The sequence below is a fragment of the Vespa velutina genome, chromosome 2, assembly GCF_912470025.1.
Source record: "Vespa velutina chromosome 2, iVesVel2.1, whole genome shotgun sequence".
NCBI classification, from domain to species: Eukaryota; Metazoa; Arthropoda; class Insecta; order Hymenoptera; family Vespidae; genus Vespa; species Vespa velutina.
Window position 1 is genome coordinate 19,762,917 of NC_062189.1, and position 20,482 is coordinate 19,783,398.

General features: G+C 45.6%; 1 protein-coding gene across 10 annotated transcripts in view; it reads right to left on the reverse strand.

The window, feature by feature from the left end:
- LOC124946787 (protein sickie) overlaps positions 1–20,482 on the reverse strand; it is an 84,341-nt gene that overhangs the window by 18,194 nt on the left and 45,665 nt on the right. For 8 of the 10 annotated variants that reach the window (XM_047488013.1, XM_047488010.1, XM_047488012.1 and 5 more), the window contains 10 exons: positions 20,235–20,398; positions 11,357–11,510; positions 9,462–11,277; positions 8,925–9,355; positions 5,013–5,304; positions 2,443–2,778; positions 1,959–2,222; positions 1,437–1,851; positions 1,093–1,234; positions 754–780 (listed from right to left, as the gene is read on the reverse strand). In XM_047488013.1, coding sequence (XP_047343969.1) covers positions 754–780; positions 1,093–1,234; positions 1,437–1,851; positions 1,959–2,222; positions 2,443–2,778; positions 5,013–5,304; positions 8,925–9,355; positions 9,462–11,277; positions 11,357–11,510; positions 20,235–20,398 — 4,041 coding nt within the window. The remainder of the gene's footprint in view (positions 1–753; positions 781–1,092; positions 1,235–1,436; positions 1,852–1,958; positions 2,223–2,442; positions 2,779–5,012; positions 5,305–8,924; positions 9,356–9,461; positions 11,278–11,356; positions 11,511–20,234; positions 20,399–20,482) is intronic. The other 2 variants (XM_047488011.1, XM_047488020.1) reach the window with 1 other exon arrangement.

Genomic DNA, 20,482 nt, shown 5'->3' on the forward strand with positions numbered 1-20,482 from the left:
TGAAAATGTTTTTTTTGCTTCGAGAGCACCCACCGTGAGTATCTACACAAATCGCGTGTGAGCCAAGATCGATCGGCTCTTTCTCTCTCTCCCTCTCCCTCTCACTCCCGCTCTCTCGTTCTCTTTCACCTTTCCGTGGAGATCTCGGGGAAAGCTTATACATGCGTTCGCACAAAAAGCGCAGAACAGAGGCACAAATACGAGATACAAAAGACGAGACTACTCGGATTAACAATAATCGGCCATTAATGCGCTGCACTTATCGACGTGTGTTACGTTCGATAAACGATAAACGATAAACGATAAACGATAAACGATAAACGATAAACGATATACGATATACGAATATCTATATAATATATACATTGTTAGATGCAGGTGTAGTCTCTTATGTAAGCTGAACCTCTTGCCGTCGATCACTACGAATATCTTTAGCGATGTTTATTTTCGACGAAACAGAGATAGGTACAAAAGAGTATTATTCGATTTTGGAACAAGATTTAAGATGAAAATGACAAAGCTATTTGAAGTGATGCAGGCAAGTAGTCCGATCCGTATAAATCTATCCAACGTGTGTGATTCTGCATTTTTTGAATCCTTTCTCGGTACGAGCACACATATTTTCTTTTTTCTCGGCAAACCATTGTAAACTCGTGTCTAGGATAGTAGCGCGCACAAGATGAGGAGAGGATTAAGTTATGCACCGAAGGCAGGGCGGACGAATGTATATGATGTACTGGATAGTCGCACTACCTTGGAAATGTCCTGTCCCGTAGATGGCTAAAACGGTATCAAATATTTCAACGTTATTTCATCGTAACGAACAATTAACTTTCGTGGCAATAATTATTGAATAATTCGTAGAAAGCCAAGAACCGATTATTATAATATATCATAATTCATGAAAATATCGTAATAAGTGAAACGTAACATAACCTGACCGGTCTTTCGTAAATCACTTTTATCTTGCTATATTCTATGCATGCAACTAGATGATCGATAATAGCGATCAGAGGATCGGACTATAATAAAAGATAACGAAAGAAATAGATAGGACGCGTGGACTTAGAGAGAGAAAAATTGTTGGCTCACCTAATCGAATTACTCCTATTGAGTCTCGGCGGAGCTGGGGATCCCGTAGAGTCCCTTTGATGCATCAGCAGACGAGCATGCGTTAAGCTCGCTCTATGCGATCCTAAAGATTCTACGCTGTCGGCTTCGCATAATCCCATACCTGTGGGTCGAGCATCGAATCGATCGTTCAGTAGGAGAGCCAAGGAGTATTCGTTATTATATCGATAACTATTCTATTCGAATTAATTTAATAGGACAGAGAGTCATTTCATAGGGAAATTGATTAATAAAGATAGTTATGTAACGTAGTGTCAAATTATATTTAATGTTGAATTAAATGTTTTTTGACGGCAAATGTGTACCTTGCGAACGTCCACTGGGAGTATAAGTATTGCTGTGCCTCATCCAGGATGTGGCGTAGGGACTGTTAGGAGTGTAGTAACCTGGAAGATCGGGAGCGGCGTAGTTGCTACAGGTATCGCTGAGGCTTCCGTCGGAAGGTTTAAGGACGCGAGGTGAGAAAGAGGCGCTGACCGGTCCTGCGCCAGCTCCTCTTTCACGGTGATGGGCTGCGGCAAAGAGAGCCGTGAATTCGGGACTTCCTGGCTTCGGAAGGCTCTGAGAACCGAGCATCAGACGATCTCGAACGGACTGAGATAGTTGACTGGCGCTCGGTCCGGTGAGGCTGTAACTTTTGTAGTGATGGCCTTGATTGGAATTCGATGAATTTGCCTGTAGTTCTGTGGTGCATGTCTGAGTGCCACCGGACACTTTAACCTGCGAAAAGGTACGAGCCGTAATGAGATTGGATCTCTCTCTCTCTCTCTCTCTCTCTCCCTCTCTGAATCGAGCGAGAGCAATTCTGAGCCAACGATGAGGCGTACCTTCGTCCTCGGAACCGCACTGACTTGAGCCGTTCTCGTTGCCGCATCTTTGCTACCATTTTGAACACCGTTCGGACTAGGACTGGTGCCGGCACTATGTCGTTTCACGTATCCAAAACTCTGAGGTACTCCTCGTACTTTGTTGCTGCTGCTGCCGCCGCTGCTGTTGTTGCTGCTATTACCACCGGTCGACGTTCCCGAGGAAACTTTCTGTGCTTTCTCGCCATTCGCATATTCGGCCATGGTCTGTTTCCGATGTTTATCCTAAAAAAAAAAAAAAAAAAAAAAAAAAAAACTGCAATACTGGGAGAACTAGCCATACTGGGAAAACAATCATTGTCTATTTTTTTGGCAATTTTCCGATTCGAGATAAAAATAATCTAATGACAAATCCTGAAGATAATCCTGAGGAGAGCTCGAGCTCCTCATACGAGGATCCTTTCTCCTTCCGTAAAGAAGAATAGAATATTCCCTCAGGTGTTACCTGGGATCGTCTGGAGGGACTAGGGCTCGGTGGTGCGCCCTCCTTGTCTCTCTCTCGGTCTCTCGCTGCGCCAGCTTCTATATATTTTCTCCATTGTTGGCTGTTGGAGCTGCTGTTGGACGAACCATTGGATCCCTGCTGTTGTTGCTGATGCTTAAACGCCGAACTTTCGGTCTGCTGGGAGCTATCGGATTTTTTCGTGTGAGGATGATGACCACTGCCGGGATGCCTCGAACTCACCACACGATAGACCAGGTTATTACTCTGTTGCGCGCCTTGGGGGGTGGCCGAACTACCGCCACCCCCCACGATCACGCCACCGCCCCCCGGCACCTTCTGTTTTATACATAAATATCCATATATTATTGATTTATCAAATTACTCGAAAATTTATTATTTTATTTCGATTCAAGCGGTAATACACGCTTGTGCGTGTATTATGCGCGACGAGCATGCGCGTGCTTGCTTCATTATTTACTACTCTGCATCTACGATGAACACGTTGCACAGGGAAATATACTATAGGATCGACGTGATTCGTCAGATGGCTGGCCGAATATCAAGCGTAGACCAGTAGATACCCTCCCTCCCTCCCTTTCCGTTCTACACGTAACTACGAGTTTCGCTTTCGTTAACCAACGCTTTAGGTGAATCGACAAATCGTGTGATGACTCACACGACATAGATAGGATAGATAACGAGAACTAAACGAATATCTTTGTAGTAGAGAACATTTAACTCGCGGGTAATCGGTAATAAATACAAAAAAAAAAAAAAAAAAGAAAAAAGAAAAAAAAACAACAGGTTTTCGATCTTCCATTTTAAACCATCCTGTTTCTTTTTATTCTCATCGAGAGAAAACAAAAGGGGTCGCACGTAGTAACGAGTTAGGAGCGACGAATTTCGTTCAACGTCGCTATGGTATGCGGTCGGCTCGATCTTATGGGTTCCCGAGACGGCCGAGAAACAATAAACGCAGGACGACGAGTACCTTTGAACTACGTCCCTGGCACCGATGTGAAAATAAACGAAGAACACTTTACGCTCGTAGGAAAGGCGGTCGTGGAGGCGGTTTTAGCGCGATCCCTCTTCGGTTTTCCACCTGGATTTTACGGATTTCGAAATTTATTTTTTCTAATCATCATCAGCGCGCGAAAAGATGCTTGAAATTGTTCTTTTAGATGAATTTCCAATAGAAAATTTCCTATTTTTATGATGCCGTCACGTCGATGATCGATTTTACATCATTTTCTTCTTAAATATAAAATCTCGAACAATTGAAACGAACCTCAATCGTAATCTCAAAGGAACTCACCATGATCTTTCTCCGTAAGTCTCCTATCGCTAGTTTCCCTGCATAGATGGTCGATAATAACGACAAGGACAATTCCGAACGATTTTAACGATTATTATAGCAAAGTACTCGTTCGCTCGACGGCTAACCGTCTCGAGGGGGACACCTAGAATCGACAATGAAAGTGGCGTCGTATCGTCTGGAAGGTCCGTAAACGTCTTTCGTATTCTTCGTACTCGCACGACGAAAGCGTTACTGCGGCGTGGTTCGGTTCAACGTTCGATCGAAGGAAAAAGAGGCGACATAATGGTCCGAGGAAGCGCGAATAGACGGTCAAATATACGAATATGCGATATATACGTGTATGCGTGCGTGCGTGCGTGTCTGTGTGTATGTACACACACACGCACACACACACACACACACACACACGCGCGCGCGCGCATATATCTACCGTGTGAAATTTTGGGCTTGAAAAATGAATGACTCACGGGTCTCGCGTTCGACATGCGCGTACGGCGCGTACGGGAGCAACGTTTTAACGTAACTGCCAAGAGCGCGGACGCGCGCGAGCGCACGCTCGACGATTCATCGCTCGCCACCCCCTTTTTTCTCGAGCCCCCACCATAATCGCGCTTACGCTACGATACCGGCACTTTTAACCAACCGTACCTGATGTCAAATACTACTACTACTACTACTACTACCACCACGTTTTATTACAGGCTGATGCGAAAAGAAATCGCATCGAGGAGCACCTTTCGCTCGTTATTAGCGTATGCGCTAATACGGTTAGAAAAATTTGAAAAAGGAAAAAGAAAAAAGAGAAACAAATGGTATAAAGGTAGAAAGGAAGAAAAAGAACGATTATGATTTCGCCTGGCAAATATCGATTTCGTTCGACGACGAGCTGTCGTGACCCGGCTACATAACTCAAGAGCCGCGTCGCGATTATTCTTTTCCCTTTTACTTCGGCTTTAGCCCTTTTCTAAGAAATCATTAGTCGCGTTAGGTAGACGAAACGAAGGAAAAAAAGAAAAAGAAAGAAAGAAAAAAAAAGAAAGAAAAAAAAAAAGAAAAAAAAAGGAAAAAAAGAAAAATAAAAGAAAATCCATCGAAAGGATTTGAAGAGTAGGAAAGGAGTCGATGATTTTTCGACTGGATCGTCGGTGGACGTTGCGTCTCGGTGGGTAGGATATCGATCGGTACGATGCTCCTGCTCTAGGGAAGGAGGAAGAAGGAAGAGGGAGGTCGCGGGGGTTAGAGGTTCGCTGACCTTGTGATGAGTGGAATGACCCGTGTGATTGGCGGAGGTGTGATTTCCGGCCGGTATCGAGGCCAGCTCCTCGATTGTGAGTTCGGCCAAAGCGTCGGTCCCACCGCTGCAAGCACCTAACAGGGCTCCTGCTCCTCCAACGAGGCTACCTCCACCGACGGTACCGGCGACGATGCAGCCTCCTCCGGCTCCATCCGACCTCACCGCGTTCGCCGACGGTCTCTTCTGCACCCTTCGCGAGCTCACCAGTTCCTTCACCCCGGACAATTCTCGTCGCGAGCCACCTACGTACCTACGTAGACAACACAGAAATATCCCCCTTTTATTATATCCCATCTTATCGCTTTTCGATAAGTCGCCTATTATTAGAGATAGACTCTGTTCCATTCCTAATCCTTTCGAGGTCTTTCAAGCGCATTTTTATAAATCACCTCCTCCAGCCGTCGCATTTATTCAATCATCTTTAGAGGAAATATTTTCGCTATATATAGGTAGATGCATTTGTGTGTATATATATATATATATATATATATATATATCTCCCTATAATGATATATTTTTCGTCCGAACGAACAGAGAGCGGGCGCCTCTTGTCTGTTCGCCGTGCACCATATTCGTGCTCCAGCGGGGAGTCGTTTAACGCTATTTCTTTACAATTTCTTGAGAAAGATCAAGCATCTTTCAACGATACAGCCGTAAGTTTATTAGTTCGAAAGACGGCACACTCGCGCTAGGTATACCAGGCTAAACTTCTTAACAAGGTTTCCGTGTAAACAACGGCTCTCGCTGCGCATAGTCAACTTTGCATATTCGAGAAAATAGATACATATATAATAGCGCAGAGGGAAATACGTCGATCATTGGATGCTACGGGGAAGCCATTAAAGTGGCAACTATAACTTGCGGCGCTTATATCTACCTGTTGTACATGTGTATAGGTATATAGGTGTACACATATATAATGTACGATATATGGTAGGGTAAAGGTATATAGATGGGTGTATGAAAACCGACGAAATTCTATTAATTTGCATGCACTATACTACTCGAGCCACTCGAAGGAGTAGAATAGAGACTAGCAGCCGTGTATCTTTGAAAGAATATCGTAAGAAAACGTAGCGTTTTATTCGCGTAAATACGATCGAAGAATGGTTCTCATTAAAAATTCATCATCGATCGTTTCTTCGGGTTACGCGTGATCGTACATGCAGAGTACGAATACGAACGTACCGTATTATCGGAAAAACTAAGATCAAGAACCTCTTAAAGGTTAGCTCTTGATGAAATTTTCTTAATTGCTCTCTCAGTTGGATCCCTTCGAAAGAAAGATCGCTGAACCGAAAGATGCATGGAAATGTCAGATACGCGATATCTCGAAGCACATAAATCCTCCTCCTCTCTCTCTCTCTCTCTCTCTCTCTCTCTCTCTCTTTCTCTCTAAGATAAGATGTAATTCGACTATTTCTAAACTCGTCTCTTACGTCAAAAGCGTTCACTTTTCAAACTCTGCTCGACGTTCACCAATAATGTTTACGTCGACAAGTTTATCGATGAAAGTAGGCTTCTATTCGAGGCTTTTAGAATTGTTGCCACTTTTGTTCCTCTTCTCTCTCTCTCTCTCTCTCTCTCTCTCTCTCTCTCTCTCTCTCTCTCTCTCTCTCTCTCTCTCTCTCTCTCTCTCTCTCGCCGGAGAGTTGTCACAGCACGAGAAAGATAGGACAGATAGACGGAAAGTTTGTAGTCTAGACAAAAGGTATTGGAGAGTATTGAAAATAATAAATGAGAACGGAACAGTATGAAAACTAGAAAGAGAGAAATAGATGGGAAGAGAGACGCGAGAAAAAATAAATCGATAAATATACATGTTTTAATGTTCGTAATAATACTAGTCGAAGGGAAAGAACAAAGGAGAAATAGTTAAGGGAGAGCTTAGGTCGTAAAGAAAGTGCGACGTCGATGCTAAAGGAATCGGGTTTCTTTTTTTCGAGGATCTTGCCTAATCGAAAAGTAAGCAACTATCAAGGGAGAATACCCTTCACGAGGAGGAGGGCGACGACCAGACATTCGAGCCTGATAAATGAATTTCATCGAAGAAACAATCGATATTGGCGCTGATGGATCAAAGGTGGTTCTTTCTCGTTGTAGACGAAGAGAAACGTCAGGGGAATAAGTGAGGTATATCGACGCCTACGTGCGTTCGCGAACGCCCGGCGAAAGTAAGAAGACGAAGGGGGAACAAGAAACGATAGGATCGTGTCCTAAACGTATGGAGACGTAAACTCGTTTAAATACGTTTTGCGTCCACTTTAAGAAGCGACATATCTTAATCGGGCCGTGTTAAAAGAAATCGTTGAAATTTACCGTGACTCCTGAGGAAGGCGTGCCGCGAGACGTCCGCTATCCTCGAGATCGGTCTCTCTCACACGCGCGCACCACCCCCTTTTCCCCACTTTCTAATTTAGTTCGAGACACCTTCCTTTCGGTCACAGAACGCGCACGAAATGCTCCCAAATCGTATCCGAGCGCGAGGAAGTTCGCAAGACGAGTCAGACGCAGGACGACGTGACAGAGGCGGCAGGGTGCGAAGGATCTGGACAAGGTAGAATTGATACGTCTAAGTCTTGTGCGTGTGCGTGCGCGTGTGGGTCCGTGTAAATGACAGAGATATGCGAGGAAAAGGAAGAAGTAGAAAATGGTCCGTTTGCTTCGTTAATTTCTTCTCGAGAAGAGTCTTCTTTCTTTTGCACGCACGCACGCACGCACGCACGCACGCACGCACGCACACACGCACTCGAGCAGCTTTGTTCGCACGACGAGGAGGACGACGGCTCTACTACGGTTTCACGACCTTTTCTACGAGAGAGAACAACCCCCGAAGAAAACAGGCTCGCCGTCCTGCGACGGTGGTGCCTCCACCGTCCTCGCCGAGTTTCTGCTATTTCGTCGGCAGATCGCGCCACCGGCCGTGGCGCCGGTCGATCGATCGCTCCTTGAACTCACGCACGGATATACTCTTTGAGCGCAAGCGCCTCGTCGCGACTTGCTCCGTAGATAAATATGTATCTTTTCTCATCCTCCGGCTTTATCTTTTCTCTTTTTCGTGACAACGAGGAGCGTCCGTCCAAGTAGTACGTAGACACGAGAGATATCGTTTTTGCCGTTTCTACCTCTCTATAGCTCTTTCAAATTGTTGGACGAGACCTTTTCGATCGCATAGAATTCCAAGGTGCTATTGTCCTTGGAATTGTCCCTTTCTCTTCCGTCTTCTTTCTCATCGACAACGGAGCTCGGGTAAGATGTCACGGGGGAAGTAGGTATATATCGCGTGGATCGAGATCAAAGGACGTCGTTTCGTCTCGCGAGTGATTCCTACGCGTTTACGAACGCCCTTTTTTCCTTTCTTTTTCCTTCCATTTTGTTTTTTTGTTTTTTCGCAAAGGATGAGAAGAACCTGCTCGGAGCGTATCCGACGCGTGTACAAGATTAGTAGCGAAAATTTCGTCTAATTAAAGGCCATTAGTACGCGTCCGAGCGATCTCTCTTCGACGTTAGAGTAGAAGAGTAGAAGAGTAGAAGAGTAGAAGAGTAGAAGAAGAACAAGACGAATAAGAGAAGAGGCGCGCTCGACAAAAGCGACGATTTAAACGTTTAAACCTCTCTCTCTCTCTCTCTCTCTCATGTGAAATGAGAGTGACTCATTCTCCGTATCCGTAAGATGCGACAGCACGTGGCGAGCGAGATATAACGAGACGCAATCCGTCCGAGGAAAATGGAGATCGCGCGTCCAGTCGAGTCTTTATCAATTCTATTTCGTTTTTCTAAAAGATGCGGCTTAAAGTGTAGGAAAAGTAGTAAACGGTTAATAGACGGTCATAGAGAAGGGTGCTCTCTCTCTCTCTCTCTCTCGCTTACCTCTCGCGATCGTGACCGTAAGCGGGATTGATCCTACGCGCGTACAAGGAAGCGCCTCCCTCCGACATGTAACCGTCGCAAAGATCGGACAGAGTCCTACTGCCGACGCTCATACCACCTCGGAGAACTTCGCCGTCGCTGAGATAACCCGAGGCTATGTCAATGTCCGCGTAATCGTGAGAGACATGATGATGAGAGGAGGAATGAAGAATCGTATATTGTCGCGCCGTCGTTCTGCTCGGCAGGGTCTGTAGGGCTCTGGCACCGGGCGTGTAACCACGGAGAAGAGGCTGCATCGGCTTTACGGTCATCTCAGCTTCGTCGTCGGCCAACGAACCTCCACCGCCGCTGCCGCTGCCACCACCGCCGCCGCCGCCGCCGCCGCCGCCGCCGCCGCCACCACTACCGCACGTTGAACCTTCCGATAAAACCTGCAAAGACAGAGAGGAGATAGAACGGAGAAGGGAGAAGGAGAAACTTTATCAATTATTGCCGTGAGAAGTTGACCGACGATCGAGATTAATAACGCTAAAGTACCTTTTCCATTTGCTCGAAGGTCGTGTCTATCTTTCGATTAGGTATCGTCTTGATCTCGCTACCGCTCTCACTGCTCGGCCGGTAAATGACGCTGCTGTCGCTCGAATTACTTTGGCCCGTGCTATTGGAATTGCTGTGAGAGCTCTCGGACATGAGATCGGAGATACTTGGCATCGGCGAGACCATCGCTATCGTATTTGGGTCGAGCTTGGCTCGATGCAAAATGTCGCCCTTGAGTTTAGTAGGGGTAGGCACGCTCGGTCCGGTGTTTTCTTTAGGCGGCTTCGAAGTACCCTTTACCAAAGCCGTTGGTTTTGGTATACTAGAACCCGGGCCGGTTACGGACAGCGTAGGCCCCTGAAACGGGCCACCTAAGATCTGTTTTCCTTGCGGGAATATATGGACGTTCGCGTTTTGTACTTGACCCGTAGATGGTTCAGCAGAATTCACGTTATCTTCTTTGATCCTCGAATCTTTGCTTTCCGACGTCGATCGTATTCTCGGATCGTCGTCCCGAGACGAGCCCGGCTTCGACACGTTCGAGGAATCCAATCCTTTCCTTTTGATCTCCTCCTCCGCCCCATCTTCCGCCGTCGCTTCCTCCTCCTCCTCCTCCTCCTCTTCCTCTTCCTCTTCCTCCTCCGGGGAGTCCATAGATATCCTCTCTTCTTCGCGAGTCCCACATTTTTGCACCTTCCACGGGGAAGAAGTACCGGATAAATTGTCCGAAATCGAAGAGTCCTGCTTTCGATTCGGTTCCTCATTCGACTCGGCCAAGTCGACCTTAATTTCCTTTTCGACGATCCTTTCGTACGGTAAATTTGCTTGATTCATGCACTGTGTATGCCGATCGAACGGGCTAGGATTGTTTCGCGCGTTCGGAACGTTCGCGTCTTCCTGATCCATTCGCGATATGATTCCGTTCGCGTTAGATAGCAAATTCTTTTGTAGGAGCATATCCTTGTTGACTCCGTTCGGAGGTACCTTGAGAGCCTGTAAGTGAACTTTCGGATCTGCCATCTTACCAGGAAGCTCCATCTTCGGCCGAGGCGTCGTTTGTTTTATCGACAGCTCGTTTCTACTAGAATTCGATATATTTTTGCTCTCCTGTTGGCTGATATGTTTTACCGGCGTCGTCGACGTCGGATTATTTCCTTTCTGCGATTGCGTAGACGAATGATTTTTCAATATATCTTGCAAGTTCGAGGTCTTCTTGTCCGCCGGTAGTTTAGCGCAAACATTCGCGATCTTTCCACCTTCCCTTTTGACATCGTCCAACGGCAAATTCGTATAACCGGTCAATTTTTCTGGTATCGATCCTTTCGTGCGGGCGATCTTGCTACTCTGAGTCTTATTTTGTTCCTTCCTGACCGTCTTCGGGCTAGCCTGCTTAGCCGTCTGCTTGCCCGATTGCAATTTGGACTTTAACGCCCGACTCTTTGGCGGCTCGACTTGGATTCTACCCTGATCGCAAAGCGACGTAGAACTGTCCGAGTGTTCCGAGCGTGCCGAGGAAAAACCGGACGAGCTCGACGTACGCTTCGATACGCCTGACGTGGCCTTTCCCCTCTCTTGATTTTTATCTTTGTTGTTGAAGAGCTTGAATTTGTCGAGAACCGAGTTTTTGTTTTGCGCCGTGGAACTTCCACTGCCGGAATACGGGCAAGCCTGCGTCGTCGTCGTGGTCGCCGCTGCCGCCGCCGCCGCCGCCGCTGCCGCTGCCGCTGCCGCTGCCGCCGCCGCCGCCGTCGTCGTCGTCGTCGTCGTCGTCGTCGTTCTAATGCCACTAGGTCTGCCCACGGCTGACGTTCTAGGACTGAAAATTTAACGAAGGAAATTTAGACTCGCCGATTAATCGGTAATCATAATCTTAATTCTAAGCGTTTTATTATCACCTTGGGGTCCCGCCAGTGCCTTGCCGATTCGCGTTCTGACCCCTCGGCTGTGGAATGAAGGACAGACCGGTCTGCAGTGTCTGTTGTTGACTCGGACTGGTACTCCTCGAACTGCTCGCACTCCCCACACCGCCGTTCCCTTGCTTCAGACCTCCTGAAAGGTTAAAAATGCAAAAAGGATAACAACGAATCCCCTTTTCTACGTTCCAATACGTAGCTATTATTCCTCGTTTACGAGACTCGTAGCCGCTAAACTCTACCAGTATTATCCGGTTTAGTCTCGGCGCGCGAGATTAATTCGTTTACACCATAGAGTCGACGGCGATCGTTTCTTTGGTCGCCGTCGTGTAAACGACTCGATAAAACGACGATACGAGCGCGGCCTTCTTGCCCGAGTACAATATATCGATAAGTGCTCGTTGTGCCGTTCTGAACGGAGTTTAAAACTCTTCCTGTAAAACTTACTCGGACTTACTCGTCTTTGATAAAATAATTATTCGAATAATAATCGCTCGAGGTCGTTTTACGCGCTCGTTTGGCCGTGCTCTACGGTAACTCTCTCGATGGATAACTCTCGTTAGACGAAATAAACCTCCGCGTTGATATTTATACACCCTCCTGGAGTACCACTACCATCGGCCGCGCATGCAGATATTTCAAACGTTATCGATCGCTCAGGGGGATACGCATCTATCGCGATGAGATTTCGTTCGATAGTAAACTTTATTCGCCGGTCGTTGTTATAAACTCTTCGTTCCGTTATAAAAGTTCAAATTGAGCGGAGTAAGCCGAATGGGAAATAATAAAAAGCAACGAGTAATATTAGCGAGATGGATTTAGCTAATCGGCCGATCGCTAGCCTTACGATATGAAATCGTAATTTAACGAGCCTCTATTTGAGAAGCACTCGAGCGTAATAACGGCGCGAATATCGTTTCTGCTTTATCAAGACGTTACTCTCGCTGACCGAGCTTTCCTCTCGCTTTACAATTTTCCCATAGTTTTCGCTTCGTTTGTGCCGCGAGCTCTAGCAGAGCGAGAGCGAGAGCGAGAGCGAGAGCGAGAACGAGAGAGAGAGAGAGAGAGAGAGAGAGAGAGAGGGAGAGAGAGAAAGGTCCGATTTGTAGTCTTTCGAACAAACTCGTCAACTTTTTCCTCGAAATTGAAAATACGATCTCGTCCAAGCAACGAGCTATTGCTATCCTACCGTGATCCTCGTAAGAAGCCTCTGACGAATGGCGTATTTGAGAAGCACTCGATAAAGGAAACGAATCGCGAGCCGCGCATGAAATTACTTCATTTATGTTTTTCTCGAGTATCTCTTTTCACGAATCAGATTTTTCACAATTTCATTCTTAGAAAATAAAAATGATTTCAGGGAACGGTAACATGGGTACCATATATCATGGATGCATCGAAAGTGAACTTTGACGCAAGTGTATTTTGAAATGGTACAAAACGTTCGTACAAATTACCTCCAAGTTTGCCTTCTGTTTTCGTGTTTCGAGGAGACACGTGTCCGTCTCAACAGACGTTAAGCCGAGGAGTAGCGTTACCACCGACTACTACTCCCTAGCTCCTCGATTATCTTACAACGAACCGGTATCAAGGATTAGAAGAGCCCTTATACTTTCCGTACTGCTCGAGACATTTTCTCTCTCGCTTCAACAGGCAGCAGACACATTACGCATTCTCTACAGTTCGGACAACGACTCGGTCGATGACTAAGCCCTCTTTTTCGAGGAAGAACTTATTATCGGCTAATCGTCCGTCTGATCCATTGTAAAAGTATCCGTTAGGATGCTTCTTTCATTGTTAATGGGTACACATTTACGATAACGATCGGGCGCGTAAAAATGTGAAAGCTGCATTCCAAATATTTCAAAGTCTATACATAGATATATTTATCCATGTATGTACAGCGACTCGGCAATTCCCTTAGAAACGTTCTCGATCGCGAAGATGCGTACAAGTTGGTCCAGCCCTCGGTCGGTTCGGTCGTCCTCAAAAAATCAATTTAATTTCGATGTGGGCTCGGTCAGCTGCGTTTTTTCTCTCTTCTCATTGTCGTAGAAGCTCACGCACGTGCGGCCGTCAATAGGAATTAGCACGAGGGTTGTCTCGACAAAGCGTCCGTTTCTCGCCTCTCTCTCTCTCTCTCTCTCTCTCTCTCTCACTTTCTCCCGTGGGATTCGAAGCAAAGTCCCGAAGGGTGTCACACTGACGATCGTGACTCACCCATCGACTCGAACACATTCTATAAGTTCAGCATCTTTCCCTTCTTTCTTACGTTGACATATTCAAACTCGTTTCGAAGGATTAGCCGAATCCAATCCACATCTTCCTCCCAAACAAAATAAAGTAAGATGATCCACCTTTAGGTAGAAGATTTTAAGAGGATTAAAAAAATTAGAACCAAGCATTTTTTGTTTCAAGATGAATATTCGAATCTCGAATCGCTTAATAAGGAACAAATAAATTGAATAAAAGACTATATAAAGTTGACATATTGTTCTAAATATACTAGGCTAGGTATTTTTACCGAAAAGACAATAAGATTCCTTCGTTGCCTCGATGAGCCCTATTTCCGTATAATGACACCGATGTCAAAGAGTCTCCTCGAGTCTGGAGCAAAGGGCAGAGAGAGAGAGAGAGAGAGAGAGAGAGAGAGAGGGGGGGGGAGAGAGAGTTTAGTGGTAGGTAAACAAGACAAGAAGGGTCTTGGTCGTTGGAAGAAAAAAACGCAACAAAAGCATACATATGTAGGTACTTGCTCACCGATCTCGTGTCGTTGTCGAAGAAAGCGAACCGTTGCCAACGTCCTCGTCGTCGTCGACGTACCACCACCCTCGCGAACGTTCCTCTCGCGTACGAATCGTACGCAAAACATTTCCTTTTTCCCGCGGGATCATGAACGAGTTGACGTTCGGCGAACGACTGCTTGGAAATTTTACGATGACGGAGGAAAGCGTTGGTTCTCTCTTTCTCTCTCTCTCTCTAGAGAGAGGGAGCATGGGTTTCTATCCCTGTAGCAGTAGTCGTCTTCGAAAGCACGACGTCTATAAGCCGTGTAAAAACCACGCGGAGGCCCTCGACGCGGATCGCAACGCGACGCTGCGAGAGTACCTGTGTCTCGATGCGACCGAGCGAGTAAGCGAGAGGGTGAAAAAAGCCGATGGAAAATGAAACGAGAGAGAAAGGGAAAGAGACCGACGGTACACGCATGTATAAAGGAAAAAGGTAAAGAGATGAGAGCATGTATATGGGCAAGAGAAAGGGGGTGGGTGGGTGGGTGACTGAGAGGAACACGAAGAGGGATGCCAAGAGAGAAGACGAGGAAGGGATTCAGTTCTTTTTGGCCCTCACCCTGTACGACCGTTATTTTCTCTTCGCTTCTCCATTTTCCGTCGTTCAACACCCGTGTCCGCCTGGCAAATATACCAGTCACTATATCTATACTACGATATATCACAACTTTTGCCTATTCCCATGCGTACGTATTTATGTGCCTTACTTTATGTATATACTCAATTCCGATAAAATCTCCACCTGTCCGCAATCATCATCCGTGATAGGGACTAACGAAAGGAGCTTTGTTTACCTATTTAACTAAATAATTGAGGGGCCGCGCGAGAGGATATATTTTGCGATCCGTTTGGTTTAGACCAACGAAGAGGATCGCAAATCGCAAGAATGAATGTTGATAAGGATAATGAAAATTAAAGACAGATACTATTGTATTCCTCGAATAAAACGTATTATATACTACACAAGGTAGATAATAATAGAATAAAATAATGCGTTAATTTATGTACACGAGGATATGACGATTAACAAAGAAAAAACAGAGTTTTCTCTCCGTCTACGTTTCTATCTAATGCGAGTAATATTGTTATTCGGGGTACGTACTTGAGATATGGCGTGATGGCACTTTCGTCGTTGATATTTCTTTCGTCGGGTTACTATGAAAGAAAAGAGAAAGGGAAAGAAGACGAGCAAGGGTAAGAGGAAGAAATTCGAATTAGATTCGTCGTACACATGTGTAGACGCGTGAAACTGTTCTCGCGCACACCTGTGCTCGCGCGTCGCGTCGCGAAGAAACTGACTTTATAATTTCCGACGGCTCGTTTATCCTCGCACGAGGAGCGCGCGAGAGTTCGTTATACCAAAGAGACGTGGTGTCCTTAAAAGCGGAAACGTGTGGGTGCGCGTGTCGCGACGGCACATCTCGGCCAACGAGATTAAGCGTAGCTATGAACGTAGGTTATAATACATCTACGGTAGGTAGGTAGAGGTACGCGAGCCAGGTTGAAAAAAGACGCGGAAGTACGCGCATGCTCTGCCTACGTTCCAAATCCAAACCGATCGACGGAGAGTCGACTGATACGGGTATTTCATCTTCTGGACCTCTTCAAAGAGTCTTTACAATTCATTCAGCCGCTCTTTCACTTTGATTTACGAATTAGAAATTAATTATTTCTCATTACGATTTTATACGATTTAGTATATGATTTTAGCTAATCGAAACAGAAGAACGCATTCTATAAGTGTCCACGAGGAAGCGAACTATATTCCTTACTTTCTCGGCTGAGAAAAAGCGCAGAGAGAGAGAGAGAGAGAGAGAGAGAGATCCGGTGCGAATAAAATTTCCATAGATACGACTCAAATTCTCTCTCGTCTATCCTTTCCGCGACCCTTCGATATGTAGTAGCGCGACGATGATATTCCAACGCGCAATAGTCGGACAAAGGAGCGCAGCGTCGAGGGTAGTAGACGGGGTGGAAAGCGCTTTTCTAAAGACACAAATTACATCGCGTATGCGGTCTCGATGTTCTCGCTGTCAACGACGTCGTACCCCTGCATCCGTTTTACACCGCTGCACTCCACGAATACGAACGTCAATGTTGAAAACTCGCTATCTGTTAACGTACATAGACTACGTACATCCATATTGTCGAACGTTAATTCGATAAATCTTTTCCTTTTATTTCTTTATAACATACACACCGCCGACGTATACGTACCCATCTACGCAATTGTGTTATTTCTATACAATTTTTAATAATATTTAATAAAAAAAGATTTATTTTCAATAAATGTCCTTTCGCGCCGTTGTTAATCGCAACTTTTTACCGATCCTAAATGAGGAGGAGGAGGAGGAGGGGGAGGAAAAAGACAGGAGAGACGGTTGAGATCGTGAAAAGGAAACGAATCGCTAATAATAAACGCGATATTTATGCGGTACTTTTGAATCATCCTGTAAAACCAAGGCGACCGGTCGGCCCTGTTCGCGCTAAAAGTTACTTCGACCCTGACTTTTCTTTTTTTTTTTTTTCTTGTGTCGCGAGTCGACTTACTTTTCTTATTTTCCTTTGCACGCCCAGCGAGAACGAATCATCGCCAGTAAGATTCTCGAAACCTGTAGCACCAAACCGGTAGAGGAAAAATTAGTATAGGGTAGTATTTTTAACCTATACGAAAAAGGGAGAGAGAGAGAGAGAGAGAGAGAAAGAGAAAGGGACACCCTGGGAGAAAAAGAATGAGCGCGTGCGCGCGCGCGCGCGCGCGCGTCTGTATGTGTGTTTGAAGAAAACACGAGGGAGGAGGAGAGGGAGATTTAAGGGTCGCTGAACATTCGGTCAGTGGTTCTTTCTTGTTTTTATCTTTACGTAAAATCACGATCGTCGTACAACGTCGATCGAAAATATCAATTCCAATAAGCTGTTCAATTTTTATTAGATTTCATATCGAATAATTTTACAAAACGTATTCTAATCTTCTGTAGTAAAAACATTATTTAGCGATCAAGATCCCGTCGTCCGAATATAAGATTGTCAATTTGGATGTTAACGTACGATTTTACATACAATATAATAATGGGAGATAGAAATAGGATAGGCGAAATAATATCATTTCTCTTTTCAGTTCTTACTCATCCGTGGTAGATTTTGAGGTGAGAATCACTGATATTCCTCGTTCGCTTTTTGGGGTTAAAGACCGGTTGCGAGTCTTACGTGTGCCCGCGTTCGTGATTTCACGGCTTGAATTTTCTCTCGTTGTCTTTCTTGGCCTTCTTTCTTCCCTTTTTTCCATCATGCCCCGTTTACACGGAAAGAAGGAAGCGCAACGAAAGACAGTTTATATCGCGGACGGATACGACAGCACGTTTTCTCCCCTTGGTGTTTCATCCTTCGGGGTAGATTCCTATAGGATTACCGAGCTTAAGGTGAGATCACAAAGAATATAAACTATTTCATACTTTTCGACCATTTCATACTTTCTTTCTCTTTCTCGTTCGCGCATATGTACTAGAGCACTTAGGTGTATATGGGTTAGCCGAAACGATAGATTTTTCTCGGCATCAAAGAGCAAGGTCTAGCCGTATATCTTACGAGATATGAATTATTTCACGTTTTAATAATCTTCATCGTGTCCGATAAAATTTATTTCAAAACAAAACAGTCGCAACGAGTTTTGTAAAAATAATCTTTAAAGTTGTAGGCGAGCCACAAGTACGAATATATCTGTGTATTTATGAACGGCGTCAGTACAGATTAAAATAAACGGCCGTCACGCAATGAGTTTGCATTCGCTCGAAAACCGACTTCTTTTTAACGCTTCTCAAAGAAGATCCTATCTTCGTGTTCCGTCCGTCGCGTGCTCCGTTTCGAGGTCAACGAATAGCTTGCTTTCGAATCCGGAACGATGCGTTGGCTGTTAAGGGGATATTCCCTTTTACAGAGGCTCGAGTCTATCGTTATTACTTTTTCTGTTTTTCTTTTTTTTTTCTCCTTTCTTTTTCTTTTTTTTTTTTTCGAAGCCCACCGAACCAGAATGCTCTTCAAAATTTCATTGGCTTTATATGGAGCTCGCAACGATCATCTTAATCGTACCATTTAACAAATTCGATAGACCGTTGCGATCGGATCGTGGGTGCGGGGAACGTTGGCAAAGTTGCAAGAACAATAGGACATATTCATCGAGCAACGAGACTAGATCGAGCAAAGAAAAATGCTCGCGATTCGTTCGTGGAGCAATGGAGATGGTTGGTTACTTGTAGGAAAGGAGGTGTACAAGACGACACGCGAGGCGTTAGCCGTACGCGCGTGCGCTCCTCTCTATTAGACTGGCCCTAAACTCTCTAGCTAGAAAGGCCGCTAGTGAGGGTCCGTTTCGTAGCAACTTTGAACGCACATTCTACGTTGCGCCGTAGCTATCAGAGTTCTCTTGGAAAGGGCCAGAGGCACGCGCACTTTGATAGCTGGTACGGCATAGGCGCATCCCCTTAAAACCTCGGCTCTGATAGAGACGCTCAACCATGTAAACAAAGGATCGACACCAGCGCATTAGGCTCGATCACGTTTGCCAGAATCGGAATAACGAGGGAATAGAGAAGTAGGATATATAGAAATCTACGCGTGTCTACCTACTTAATGCCTCGTTCTTGTCGGTTATTTCTTCATATATCACGTATCTCGAACGAATCGATCGAACGCGGACGATAGGAAGAGAGAAAGATAGAATTGAGTACCGCTGTAAATCGGCCTGCACATCTGGCCATGAACGCCCTGGAAACGTGGGAGTCGAGGGTAAAGTATATAGTATGGGGTGGCACCCCATTTCTCTCTCTCCTGCGAGTACCAACTACCTACGAACGTTCACCTACACAATGGATGTAGGTAATATCTCCGTGCGTATGGGCTAAGCAATGCGAGATAGGGGAACGCGAACGTAAAGCACGCAAGCGCGCGCGGACACACACAAACACAAAATACAGCACGTGCAGGGAGCAGTCGCGAAACGATCAGAGTGCGTGAGAGTCCATATATTTAAAGAAGAGGACGAATATCTCTCGCGTACCCCTCTAACTCCCTGTTTCCATGGTGGTCCGGACGTTTTCCTGCAGCAGTCAGAAATGCGCATGGGGTTGCTAAAAGCAACCTCTTCGTAGACTACTCGTTGGCTAATGGTCTCTTTTTAACTTTCGTTAACTCGATATCGATACCTAATTAACGCCAATCGACTGTCGAAACAAAGTTATTTTTCTTGACCTCTTGATAAACAGAGAGAGAGAGAGAGAGAGAGAGTCGTTGCGAGTCGACAGAATACGAGCTCGATGCGAACGTCCATGAATATCTGTTCTATCGACTGACAGTAAATGCAAAAGAGATGATAGAGTGGAACGTACGAGGATGAAGCGAGAGAAAGAGAGAGAATATCGCGAACGAGAAGCCTGTTGACGGAAGAGACGAGTCGGAGGAGCAACCAGACGGGCCGTCAACATCAAGAGAGCATGCTCGAACGATATCTCTCGCCCGTAGTAACCGTTGGATGGAGTCAGCTGCTAATGACTTTCCATTAAAAGCAGCTTGCACGAATAGGATGAAGAAGGGTCGACCAAAAAAAAAAAAAAAGGAAAAAGAGGGAAGAAAGAGAAAGAAAATATGATCTCGTTGGGCTTCCCTTTTCTCTGCATTCTCCCTCTCCCCCACCCGCTCTCTCTCTCTCTCTCTCTCTCTCTCTCTCTCTCTCTCTCTTCCTCGTGCCTTTTATTCCATAGCAGGCTTTCACCTTGCTGCGCCCATGCCCCGTTACTGCTTCAAGCTCGATGATATTTAAGGTGCTCTTCTTGCGGCTGACCAGTCAAGTGGCAACGCGCTAACGTGCCTTTGTTTTAACCCTCGCCATCGAGAATCCTACGTCGCAGTCTCGTTATTTAGTCGGAAGCGAGCAAACGAGAATAATTTCAATTCCTGCGAATCGAACGATCATCGCCTTTCCTTATCGCATTGCAGAGTGACGGGCAAGATAGAAATGCGTAAGAGATAAGTTATATAAAGAAAGTTACAAGTTATAAGTTATATATATAGAAACTTACCAAGAGGAGACTGATGCGTGGGAGCTGGGGCAGGTCTGACTTTGTCCGGAGGACATCGTCTCGTTGCGGCCACCGTCGCGGGTAAAGGTATGCTCGTCGCACCCCCTGGCCCAACCCCGGCACCACCACCGACACCCGATTGCTTGTTGTACGGCGATGGTAATCTGAAACGCAGGATCAAGGAACATTAAAGAATTGATTTTTAACGTTTATAAGAATCTGTAAGAGGTGTTCTTTTTGAGATTGCC